We start from the raw sequence: 12,281 nt of genomic DNA, 5'->3' as shown, positions 1-12,281 counted from the left end.
CACCAGATCATGTCTCTGCATTCTCCATAGGTCAACAGTTGCTGAATTGTGGGATGTTTATCTTTGCGATATATAAACAATCGTGCTCCAGTAGCTCACATCATAATTTCTGAGGTAGTGCACTGGGAAGCAATAAAATGTTGCAAAGGTTGTTAGCAGATGAAGCCAGCTTTATTGCAGAATGCTGAAAGTCCAACCAGTGTGCATACTTTAAGATCAAGAAAGATCTCTTTCTCAGGATCAAATTATACCAGGCAGGTAGTGGTGCATGCCTACATCTCTTGTAGGACTTGCAAAGCTTGATTTTTAGTATGTAAGAGATCAAAACCTATTGTGAAGAACTAATATCAAAATATCAACTTTCTCAAGACTTTTAGAAGGTAAACAGTGAAAACTGAGAACCACCAGCTGCCAGGGACCAGCAATGGCACACTCTCCACAACAGAAAGCAAGGCAGGACCAAGTATGGAAACAAGGCAGGAAGGGGCAGTGCCCACACCAACAAGTGGTGGAGTCCCGCAGATAGGGACAGGAGAGAAAGATAAGTTGGGTAGGTCCGCTGACAGCAGTTAGGTTCACCCAAAAGTCGAGATAGCCAGACAAGTCCATAGTGATGAGGAAGGTCTGAGGTCAAGCCAGGAAGCCAAGTCAGCATGGCAGGGTCAGGATCAGGTCCAGCAATGGCAGGCAAGTCAGTCACAGTAATCACCAGGCAAGTCCACAGTCATGAAGAAGACCTGAGATCAAGCCAGGATGTCCAGTCCATGGGTGAGGATCTGGGTCAGAGAGGTATGTTGCCAGGCACAAGCATTGCTGCAAAATGGCTCAGGCAAGGACCGAGGGCATGGCCTGAGCTTAAGTACAGCATCCAAGTGAAGAGGTCAACAGGCCCCTCCTTTCATAGCTCTTTCCTCAACAGTCTGAACCAAGGTCGCACAGCTGTGCTACATCAATGCTGACCTTGAGCACAGGCAGCTCAACCCTGCAAGGAGGGGTTCGGGGGGCGTGCTGTTGATGCACTCAGGGCCCTGACATCAGCTTTCAAAGGAAATACTTATAAGAACCAAGGACAGAGCCTGCTGAGCTATCAGCCTAAGCAGAGATTTCAAGTCTTCCAAGAGCAAAATGTATGCTGAATGTCATTGGCACAACTACAGAACCATTTAAAAAAACGCGGGTTTTAATGAGTCAACCAAAATTGTAAAGTGCAAGTCTGTCAGTTTAAAAATTGCCCTGCACATACAAATATCTACTTCCAAATAGAGAGGGAGCGGCATACCTTCATTAAAAAATAATTAAAATAATGCTGTTGTAATTAAGTAAGATCTTCCTCCCAAACAAATTTTTGAACACACAAAACAATTTTAGTATATTCATTATCAAAACAAAAATATTTTTAAAAATCCATCATTCTTCATTAATTTCTAACAAATCAAATGACTGAAAAATGGCAAAATACAGCATTTCTTTTACTCCTCTACACTTTGATAGCCCACCCAAAAAATGATAGACAGGTATGATAGTTAATATATGGTCCCATCATTTTGTTATTAATGGATTTATCATTATATAACAGTAATGGGGTTTGGCTCCATCACTGTTTACAGCAATAAAAATCATCACTGTCAGTGTCCCACCATGGAAACATGTGGAAAATCATTCACTTCTATTTGCTTGGTTAGTGTTAATTAATTAATTAATTATAAGCAGTTCTCTGCAGTATCAGAGAAGTATCTGCTCTGGTGCAAAAGAAAGGTAGGAATGTGCAAATAGGGAGAAAGGACAGATAACACTCCAAACTTCTCAGTCTCAAGTCACAGTGTTGAATTTCGGAATTGAATAGCCATATTAAAAAAATACATGTTACCAGTACTATTAATACTGCTTGTACTGAATTACTTCCCTGCTTATCAACTCTGCCATCATCACATACATCTGCCCTAGTATTTATATTTTGTGCAACTGTAACAATCTTTAGAAGTTTAATCAACCAATCACTTCTGACCTCTGGAATTACTGACATTTAATGACACTGCAGTCTTCAAAGGTATTATTTATAAAGTACTTGTTTTAGAGGCTTCATATACTGCCTAACGGTATATGCAAAATTTCTAGACTAAAAATATTTCAAGATACATAAAAAGGCTGAAGGATAATGATGTTTAACACTTTCATATAAGTTACATCATAGGTTGGACAAGTGAAAGACAAGCTTGCCAAGCAACCTGGCTCAACCTAGCATTAGCATTCATCTTCATCCTGTTCCATCTATTTAATCTCTATTCTACACAGCCCTGAATTTGAAAGCACCCTTACCTTGTGTCTTCATCCAGAAGATTCAAAGTAGAATTTACTTCAAAATTTCATTTTTGCTACTTAAAAAATTACATTCTTTGTAACACTGAAAGTCAGTCTGAGTTCTACTGAAAATACTTGAGTGGTGAACTAAAGATAGGAGGAGGAAAACCAGCACAGACAAATGAGATGGAACAGAGAGACAGCCCAGACAAGAGACTAAACAAGAAGGAAAGGAAGGAAAACTCTTTTGTTTTCGATTAAGTGTTTAGAAAGTAGGGGGAGACATTAATTCTTCAGGAAAATAAATTTTCATAATTGTTCTGCTCAGGTTAGCAGTGTGATTCATGCTACCAGTCCTTGAAACATGCAAAAATTAAAAGCGCTGGTTAAACCTTAGGTTCTTGTTTTGCTGCTCAGGTCCCCAATATAATTTTGTGTCTTAGGTTCTTTGGAAAAAAACACCCATTGGGGAGATGGAGGTGTATGTCTCAGATACAAATGACTGAATATGGCAGTGCTGAATAACCATACTGTCAGCAGAATGGAGAAGGCAAGTAGGGTTGGAGTTTGGACAAATGAGAAGAATTCAAGGCAGAAACACAGGAATATATTGTTAATAAAGTGAGAGAGAAGTATAACCAAAATCTCCTTTGAGCCTGAAGAAGGCTACTGTGTTTTGAAGCTTTATCTACCTTTTTACCTACCATCTTACTAACAGACAGTGAGAAATAGAAGCGTATTGAAAGTCTTCTAGCTACCACAGATCATTTTTAGAAGTAACTTCATGATTACTGTTTTTTCCAGCTAGTCCTTGTTGATGAAATCATTTTTAGGTACAGTGATCCAGCTACAGGCCTGGCTTTTGTCACATTATTCCCATATATTAATTTTTTTAAAATAAAAAAAGAATGTATGATTTAAAATGTCAAGCACTGCTGTTGCTTATTATTAAGCTTAAAACCTTTGGGGATGTTTTTCCCAACTGTAGTTTAACGCCTAAGTAAAAATAACGTCTATTTCCAGATATGCTGCAAACTTAGTAATACAGGGAGGGTCATCCGCTGACACAGTATTATCCTGCCAAGCAGAAAAAGCATGATGATACTACTATTGCACAATATTTCTCAAAATAAATGTTGAGATTACTTTTGTATCTATTCATAGTGGGACATTTTGTCTTGCCGCCCACCTTCTTCAAAGAAAGGGCTATTTTTAAAAAGGTGACTTATACAGTTCACAAATATTTTTCTAGCTGCTCTTCAATTTTCTATTAATAATTTAAATAGGATTAAATGACTTGTACTAAAAGAGAAATAACTGAACATGTCATTACTTGACAAACAGCCTAGTCAATATTTGTGTCCTAAACACAAGCTTTTGATGGGGTAACAGCTGTCATTAAAGTAACTATCCAACACCAGACTGGACAACAGAAGTAGAATGCTTTTGCCTGGGTTGGTAGAGGCAAATACACATTAAGCTCCTGTTCAAATGGCATGAGAGAAATAGAGCAAGTGTGAATATTGTTACAAAAAACTTCTGAGAAGCTCAACTATGATCTCCAGAGGAAAGGAGTAGGCCTTATCTTAGAAAAATAAACTTTTTCAAAAGGATGAGCAAATAGGTTGTACCACATCCTTCCAGATTCACTGCCTTTAACTCTTCCTAAGACCGCATGAAAAGTGAGAATAAATGAGAATTTATTTAAAACAGTCTGTTCATATTTCCACGTCCTCTTTTTATATTCAACAACCATTGCAAACAGACATATGTAGCTGTATAACAACTGGTTTTTTAGTAAATCCAAACAGAAATTTAGCATTAACAGCCTTGGCCTTAAGAACAAAAACAGTCCACCGCCTACATGTGAAAGGAACTATGTGCTATTCTGTAAAGTGATGTGCACTATGAAAACACAAATATTTTTTAATTTGTGTCCTTAGAGATACAAGGTGATTCTACCATTGTGCTATATCCCTAGATACTTAGACACAAAAACTTTGAAAGGGATATCAGCTGGGAACTGAGGCACACTTGCACAAAAAAAAAAAAAAAAAAAAAAGAGCAAGCATGCAGTGGACAGAAATAGGAGGTGGGAAAAGTAAGTCTCTTTTGAAAAGGGTTCAAGTAGCTGCTTAAAAAAACCCAAACAAAGCAAACAACCTACCCACCAATCTATTTGCCTATTCCTTAATTAATTTCAGGCCTGTTCCCAAGCAACTACTGCTGTCCTCATCGCACCAAAGAATAGAAGAGAGACAGGAAGATCACCTACACAAGACCATTAGACAAGCTCTTCCTAATAGTTTTGATAGTCTTGTAAAAGAGAAGATTATGCTACAACAGAAAAGAAGGGGTATTGAGACAATCCTTTTTTTTCCTACAAACTTTTATGATCTCTTCAGGGAAACAGGATATAGGATATAAGCCTATAGCTTCTCTCAGTGAAGATTTGCCAAGTCTTATAATCACATATTTTCTTCAGTTTCTCTCTTCTTCATGCCAGCTGAAGTGTCACTAACCCGAATTGTGAGCAATGAGCAAGTTTTCCTTCAATATCTCCCTTTCTCTCCCCCTCTTTCTGCTGATTTTCATATCCTTCTGTGCACCATAACTGGGAAGGGCACCTGGTAAGCATGGGCTTACTGACTCTTACTTGTACTGCTTACAAGCCACCAAAAAGCCAGAAAGACTGGACCTCCAAACACTTACTGGAACTCAGAAAAGAAGGCAGAAGACCAGCAAATCCATAGAAACCAAACTGTTTACCAGCAAGATGGCTAATGGAGAATGGGAAAAGAAAGATGAGATGGTAGACAAAGAGTAAATCAGGGGTATAGATATTGGGAAGTGTATATGAGCTAATAAGGAATTACACAATTTCAAAATATAAAGGTAAAGGATCATTGATTGCTAGCACAACAATCTAGGAGTCCTGGTTACACTCCAAACTCTTCAGTACTCTGCTATAGTATAGAAGTTATAGAAGTTACATGACATCCATCTGTATATATTTACCCATTATTAAAATGTGGTTAATAATATTAACTTAAATCCTATGTGTGTGAAAGCAATTTTAAATTCTCATATGTAAGTTTTATAGTTCACTTTTATACACAATGACTGGAATTAAAAAAAGCTCACTCTGCAAACATGCTTTTACTAAGAATCCAAGAGGAAAATATATTCCTCAGTTTCCTCTTCCATATTGACATTCCTACTCTGTCTTTAATCAGTTTCCCTCTATAAATCTGATGCATATGATGACTTTTCAGATTATTTGCCTTCGTTGTCTTCCTCAGACTGATCCTGTGACAAAACACTACAATCCCAATTTGCAATACAAAAGCCAAGTGTCACAAGACATGGTAGCTAACCTATCTAAGCACTAGCTAAAAGCCTTGCTTTCTTTGACATCTTCAGAACTGTGAATTTATAGCAACCTTCACTACAATTGCCCAAAATAAACTGCCTCAACTTAGGTATCACCTACTGTACTTACAGAACAAACATACCATACCACATGGTATATCATACTGTACTTATGGTACCTCACACCATATTTTATATCTTCAGAAAAGGGGAAAAGTTGTTGGGCCTATCCATGTTTAAAATATTGCCTGCAATCTGATCAGAGTAATCTTAATGAATCTTGACATAATAAGCCAAGTAAAACCTCAAGGACTGTGGTGAGCATAAGTAGTGTCTATACCATGTTAGCCACATTTTTTAATTTAAACTATCAACAAAATAATGAAAAGCCACTTCACAAACCAACAGAAAGAGACTAAGAATGTTAAAATTTAATGAGACACACGAGAGTAGTATTGAGGTACCCAGGTAACAGTGACTTAAAGTTGCAACAAACAAGTAAGCATTTGATGAAGATTGTGTTACATCATCTTCTTGAAACATACGGAATAATAGATAACAACAGAATAATATGAGTTCCACATAGTTACCAATATCAGTACATGGTATCTTTTCTACTAACCTTTTCTGTTTAACACCAGTTTTATTATTAACCTCTTTCGTTTTGTTTGGAGTTTGTACAGTATCCAAGGGGTGGGCAAACTTTTTACATGAACATTTTTGTAATGAAGCAGAGGCCAGGCTCACTTCTGCTCACAGTACACTGACAGATACTAGATAATATTGGAGGTAACTTACCACAGGCAGGATGTACAAAAATGTTATATGAATGTCTGATTAAAAACAAGCACTCTTAGTCATTCTTTCACTCAAAAGAAATTAATATTTACCATGTAGCTTTCTTGGCACATGATTTGAACTAATGAGAACAGACAATACCTCATTCTGTAATTTAAAAAATAAAAAAAAAATATTTTTTTTTTCAAAGCAGACCTAGACATACCCAGTTGCTGAAAGAGAAGAGCCACACTGGTGCCTGTAACAGGAAGGCTATCATGTAGAGGTGTCTGTATCAGTTGCCGGTCTCCAGCTCCCAAAGAAAACAATTTCTGTAGAAATAATTTTTAATTGCGTATAAGTTTAATTTATATAGAATAAACAAGCTGCTGTCATACAGGTAAGTGATTGATCCTGCAAATATTATTTATTTTGTTTACAGAAGTTTAAAGTCAGTAAGAATAATTGAATTAACCAATAGGGAACTGAAATATAATTTGAGGACAATGATATGGCTCCTTGAATGTATAGCATGATAGTGCCTTCCTTGTATTTCCATCGAATTAGTTAAATAGTTATGGTTTTGAAGGCATTCGATATTACATTTTTAATAATACATTAAAAAATCTTCCAGAAAAAAAGAAGTTTAAAACCCATTCAAATCAGAAAAATACGTATTGTTTTCTAACTGAAGTTCTTTGATTATCTACTGCCTGCATGCATGTTTTAAGTATGAACATACTTGTAATATATGGGTATTGTAGAGGGCACTTCTGCATATTAAAGTATGTTCCTGCTCTGCATATTAAAGTAGAATTAAAACTTCAGTTACCTTTCCAGCACAAGAAACATACCTCCCTTGAGGGAGGCAGGAAATGGGAGTGAAAGGAATGCACTTGTGCATCACATCCCAAAAAGTATCGTAACTGCAAAATAATCTTGCTTTCCTCTGAGTAAATCCACATGACATTCAAGCAGCGGATAATTTCAAGCGGTTACCTCTAACCACTAACAACCGTGGGGTGGGGGGCATTTCTGTACAAGCAGTAAGTGTGGTACAACTCCACCTTGTACGGCAGCAAAGATGTTGAATGCATGGAGGTAGCAAGCTCTAGTTGCTGCACAGCAGATGTTTGAAACCAAAATGCTCCACAGTAAAACCAAGCAAGTCCCTGAGCTGTAGCACAGATGCTCTTCCCCAGCACTTTAGCAGCAGACCTGAATGCAGGTCAGTAACTAATTTTGCAGTTGATTATTTCAACAGTGGACACAGGAATAACCTGGGAGGCTCCTCTAGGAGTTCTGGAGATAAACATCAGAAGGGTGTTCTCATTCTAAGATACCTAATTCAAATTTAGCCCCGGAAGCACGAAGCTTAAGAAAGAAAACAGATTAATTTCTGATTAAAATGGTAGTTTGACACTAGCAAATTTAACTTCAAATTGAAAGAACATTTCATTTGAAGACAGAAAGCAGAAGGGAGAATAGCCAGAGGAGCATGAATTTTCCTCCCTCTTCTAGCAGAGGAAATGGCCACTGGGGAAAGCCATATTTCCGGGGGGGTGGGGGGGGGTGGGGGGGGGGAGGAGGCTAGGAAAGGAGCCAGAAGTTCAAGTGGATCACCAAAACCTGTAATATGACGTTCAAATACCACTGGAAAAGAGGGTTTCTGATAGGGAGATACAATCTAATTACTCCCCTTCAAAACCAAAAGGCTTGGGATGCAAAACCACAGAGATGTGGTTGCCTGGAGAACAGTAAGGTAGATCTTGACTAAGCTGAGAGGACATTTTGCCACTTACAGCACTAAGAGAAATTCCAAAGCAGCCAGGGCTATGGGAAAAACAGAAAAGAATTAGGGATTTCTAGGATTTCAGGAAGGTTGACAATCCATAGGGTGGGTGGGAAGTGTGAGAAAATGTGTAGGAAATCAACTCTAAAACATTGCCATTTGCATACTTAGTTTCCAGTAACGTTTCATGGTAAGGACTACAATTTCCCAGCAATGTCACAACATAAAGTGAAGGCCAAACAAATAAGACCAAACTGGCTTGTCAGAAACCCTCAAATGCATAGGAATAATTTATTTAAAGTAAATCAACAAACACACCTGACTTGCTGCTCACAGAAAGCACAGGTGAAAAGCAGAAAGAAGTGTAGTTGCTGGAAAACTTTTTTCTTACTTTTGAATGCATGGGCTACCTGGAATATTTAATTACCTCTGAGAAAACCATGTCCAAGTTACTTTTTTAGCACTTTTTAAAAATTTTATGAAAGTTGAAATTTAAAAGAGTTACCAGAGAAAAGACCAGTGGAATCCTGAATTGCATCAAGGAAAAGACAGGGGTAAATGAACTAAAGTGAAGGACATGTTAAAAAATGGCAAAGAAAAAAAGCCTTTAAAAAAAATCTGTAGCAAGCAGAAATATTCCTGAACACACATTATTATTAAAAACTAAACTTATACAAAGTGCTTGATTTGTTACTATGCTTTGTAAAAAGCCAACACAGTGACAAAATTAACCCTTTGACCTTATCCTGGAATGGAATTTTTGCTGTCTTTAGAAGACAGGCCACAGGGAAAGCACTTACAGGCCACAGGGAAAGCACTCAGCTGAACTATGATCTTTTTTTCTTCAAAAATATTTCAAGAATTTATTTTTTGTTTTCTTCATAAATTAAATTAATTGGAAAAATACCCTTTTTTCCATTTACCTGAGACCCTCCAGAAGCAGGCACAAGGCATGAACACAGATTTGCAATGAGAGTCTCCAGTGACACGTTCAGGCTGTCCACATACACGGTATAGATCAGACCAAGGCAAGCCTAGAAAGGCAGACAAAATACATTAGACCGCTATACAGGGAAGGCAGGTGTCAAATTACTTAAAGATCTATGTATATATTTTTTTAAAAATAAGTGTATCTTAATAGTTATTAATGTAGTGAAGTACTTTCCAACTGAAGGCAAAGTAATCTGCTCTAGAAGCAATCATTCATTTAAAAAAAATAGCTTGGCTGTTTAGAAGGGATGTATGTGCTGGCAGGTGTAGATATATATATTTTTTTTTTAAAAGGAATTAAATGTTAAAATATTTGTGCTTTGTTTATTACACAAAAAGTGCTTTACTACAAGTTACTTTTAAAAATTATAAAATCAACAGTCTCAGCCTTGGATTCTATGGACCTAAACCCGACTGGTTTCCAGAGTAGAACACTGATGAATCAATGAGCTTTTGAGGCTCGCTTTAAGATTAGCATCAAGAATCAACAATTCCATGTTATTTAACTTACATTAATTATTTTATTATTTCAATATAAATATATTTTTAAATGAACAGTATATTAACAGTTCACCATCTCCATTTTTTTGTATGGATCTAGTTTTGACTGAGAAATCACAGATAGAGCTTTATCATTTTTACTAATAATTTAATATGAGATGATTTAACATCACATTCTAAGAAGCCTTTGGAAAAAAGGAAAGAAATAACTTTGTTCCACAGCATCCTTTTGGTGCCTTTTAACTGCTGTAATTTTGACAATTCAGCAAATATTTTAGGAATTGTCTTCTTAAAAATAATTCCAACAGTAACTTTTCATATAACACATAGTTAAGCTGTGAAACTCCTTGCCATGAGTTGTTGTAAAATCTGAGTGTTAAGAAACCGGACAAATTATATGAAAAAACCCTGTACAACTGACACCTCTGGTTCAGGATGTCATTTAACTATAATTCACACTGAATTATGAAAGTATTTTGTGGAATTATTTCTACACCCTGCCCTGTTCTTACACACTTTGCTTTGCATTCACTACAGGCCACTATCAGAGACAAAGTACTGGGCTACGTGGACTTTTAATCTCACTCGGTACAGTCATTCTTAATGTCTAATGACAATTTAACTGTTGAATGATTTCCTCCCTTGATCTGTAAACTGAACTATATTTGTTTCTCTTAATATGTATTAGCTTAATAAAAATTTAAGCTTTTCATTTATCTCAGATCAGCCATATTTCATCAGCTGAAAGTAATCCAAGATCCTAAATCTCTGTCATGCATCTTAATTTGATCTGGAAGAGGCTCTGACATTTTGCCTTACATATGGAGGAAAACTAGGATTTCACTATTAATTTACCATTATATATTTAATCAAATATTGTTAATGTGTTGTTTTTACCTGAACAAGTCTGGTTTTGTCCTAATAATTCCCTTCATTATACAGTAAATGGAGCTCAGAAAATTTATTTCATCTTCTATGTCGATTTAAAACTGCTTGGAGGGTAAAAAAAGCACTGCTTCAACCTATAGGGGCTATTTACTGTCATAGACATTGAATTTTATCTAGTTCAATCTAACCCTACTTTTGCTTTTAAATTCCCAAATCAATCCTGAGATGTTTTAAATTAAAAGTACTGTCACTGCTAGTCATTAAAAACGGATTTGTCTGCTGACATATATTATAAATGACAATAGCAAGTTCTTTACCCTGAAAATTTCTGGATAATCTAGTCTGGACACCAACACCAGACTTTTAGGAGCAAATACTTCTGCAGGCGGAATTAAACCAGACTCCTCTTCACCTTCAATTTCTTTTGTTCCCTTGAAAACAGAAACACTTCAATTAATAAGCAGAAAGAAACCTCAAACTAAAAGGTTAGTGTTCTCGCAAAAAGTTAACATTTCTCAGAACTTTAGAAAAGAAAATGAATGCATTATTTGAAACTGGTAATGAAGTCAACTAACAGGAGCACATTCCAATGGTTGCCTGAACTCCCTAAAAGCTTCTAGATGTAGTTCAACTTGTTAGAGCTCACCTCGGAAGTCACGCACCAATGCACCTAAAATAAAGTTCTCTGAGACAGCAGTTTAACAGAACAATGTTTCACATTAAATGTTCCCTGTTTCACATTTTAGATAGTGAAGTGGATTATAGAATGGGATCTTTTCACATTGAAGTGTTAGCTGGTTTACAATCAGCCATACTCTAAACAGAGAAAAAAATACATATTTCACAAAAGAATGTTTGTTTGTCCTACTCATATCCATATAATTCAATTTCTTAGAGAATTTCTATTATTACGTACAAAGTAATTTCCAGCCTGACCCAATGAATTTGGAATCTAAAGGAATTTCTTCACAAGAAAACTAGTTCAGATTTCTCAAGAAATCCCTCAAACTTATGAACTACTAAGTTTCTGCTTAAAAAAAAAAAAAAAAAAAAAAAAGAGAAAGGTACAATGCAGATAAACTTGCAGTTGTTCATGAGATTGTTCAAGTTGCTATAACCTCCTTGCCAGTGCTTACTATGCAATCACAAATATTTTACTGTTACTCATGGCCAAAACTGAAGATGTCACTAAATACTTTCATTTCTAAAATTCCACACATTCTTTGACAAATTCATTAACTGATTAAGTCTTCAAATGACTGAAAGTCTGCGATTTCCAATTTTTGCACGTAATTCTCTCCACCCACACACCACCCACCAAATTTCTAAAGTATTTCATTTGTTCCTCTGACCGGGCATTCTTCTAAGCAAAAATCACTATGTTATCTTAATTAGGAATACGAGAAAAATTACTTCCCTTTCCATATGACAACATGAAATGTCTGCCTTCTATTTCTATCATGTTACTAGTCATTATTTCAGTGTCTTTAAGAAAAAAAAAAAAATCCAACATCACTTTTCTATTAAATGGAAGAAACCTGATAAAAATGCTCTTAAATGCCAGGCATGCTGTGAGTTCATAAGCTTTACTTCACAACCTCAATTCAGAATGTATGGTTTCTTTAAGCAAATGCAGGTATCCAAATAAAAGCAGTTAGAAATT

At 36.2% G+C, this 12,281-nt stretch overlaps 1 protein-coding gene across 1 annotated transcript in view; it reads right to left on the bottom strand.

The window, feature by feature from the left end:
• SBF2 (SET binding factor 2) overlaps window positions 1-12,281 on the bottom strand; it is a 288,299-nt gene that overhangs the window by 137,096 nt on the left and 138,922 nt on the right. Inside the window, exons 4-6 of the mRNA XM_075713224.1 lie at window positions 10,936-11,049; window positions 9,163-9,273; window positions 6,674-6,779 (exon numbers count right to left, since the gene is read on the bottom strand). Coding sequence (XP_075569339.1) covers window positions 6,674-6,779; window positions 9,163-9,273; window positions 10,936-11,049 — 331 coding nt within the window. The remainder of the gene's footprint in view (window positions 1-6,673; window positions 6,780-9,162; window positions 9,274-10,935; window positions 11,050-12,281) is intronic.

The sequence above is a fragment of the Pelecanus crispus genome, chromosome 6, assembly GCF_030463565.1.
Source record: "Pelecanus crispus isolate bPelCri1 chromosome 6, bPelCri1.pri, whole genome shotgun sequence".
Taxonomy (NCBI): domain Eukaryota; kingdom Metazoa; phylum Chordata; class Aves; order Pelecaniformes; family Pelecanidae; genus Pelecanus; species Pelecanus crispus.
Note: the sequence above shows the minus strand (reverse complement) of the source record. Positions and strands in the feature narration are given on the sequence as shown.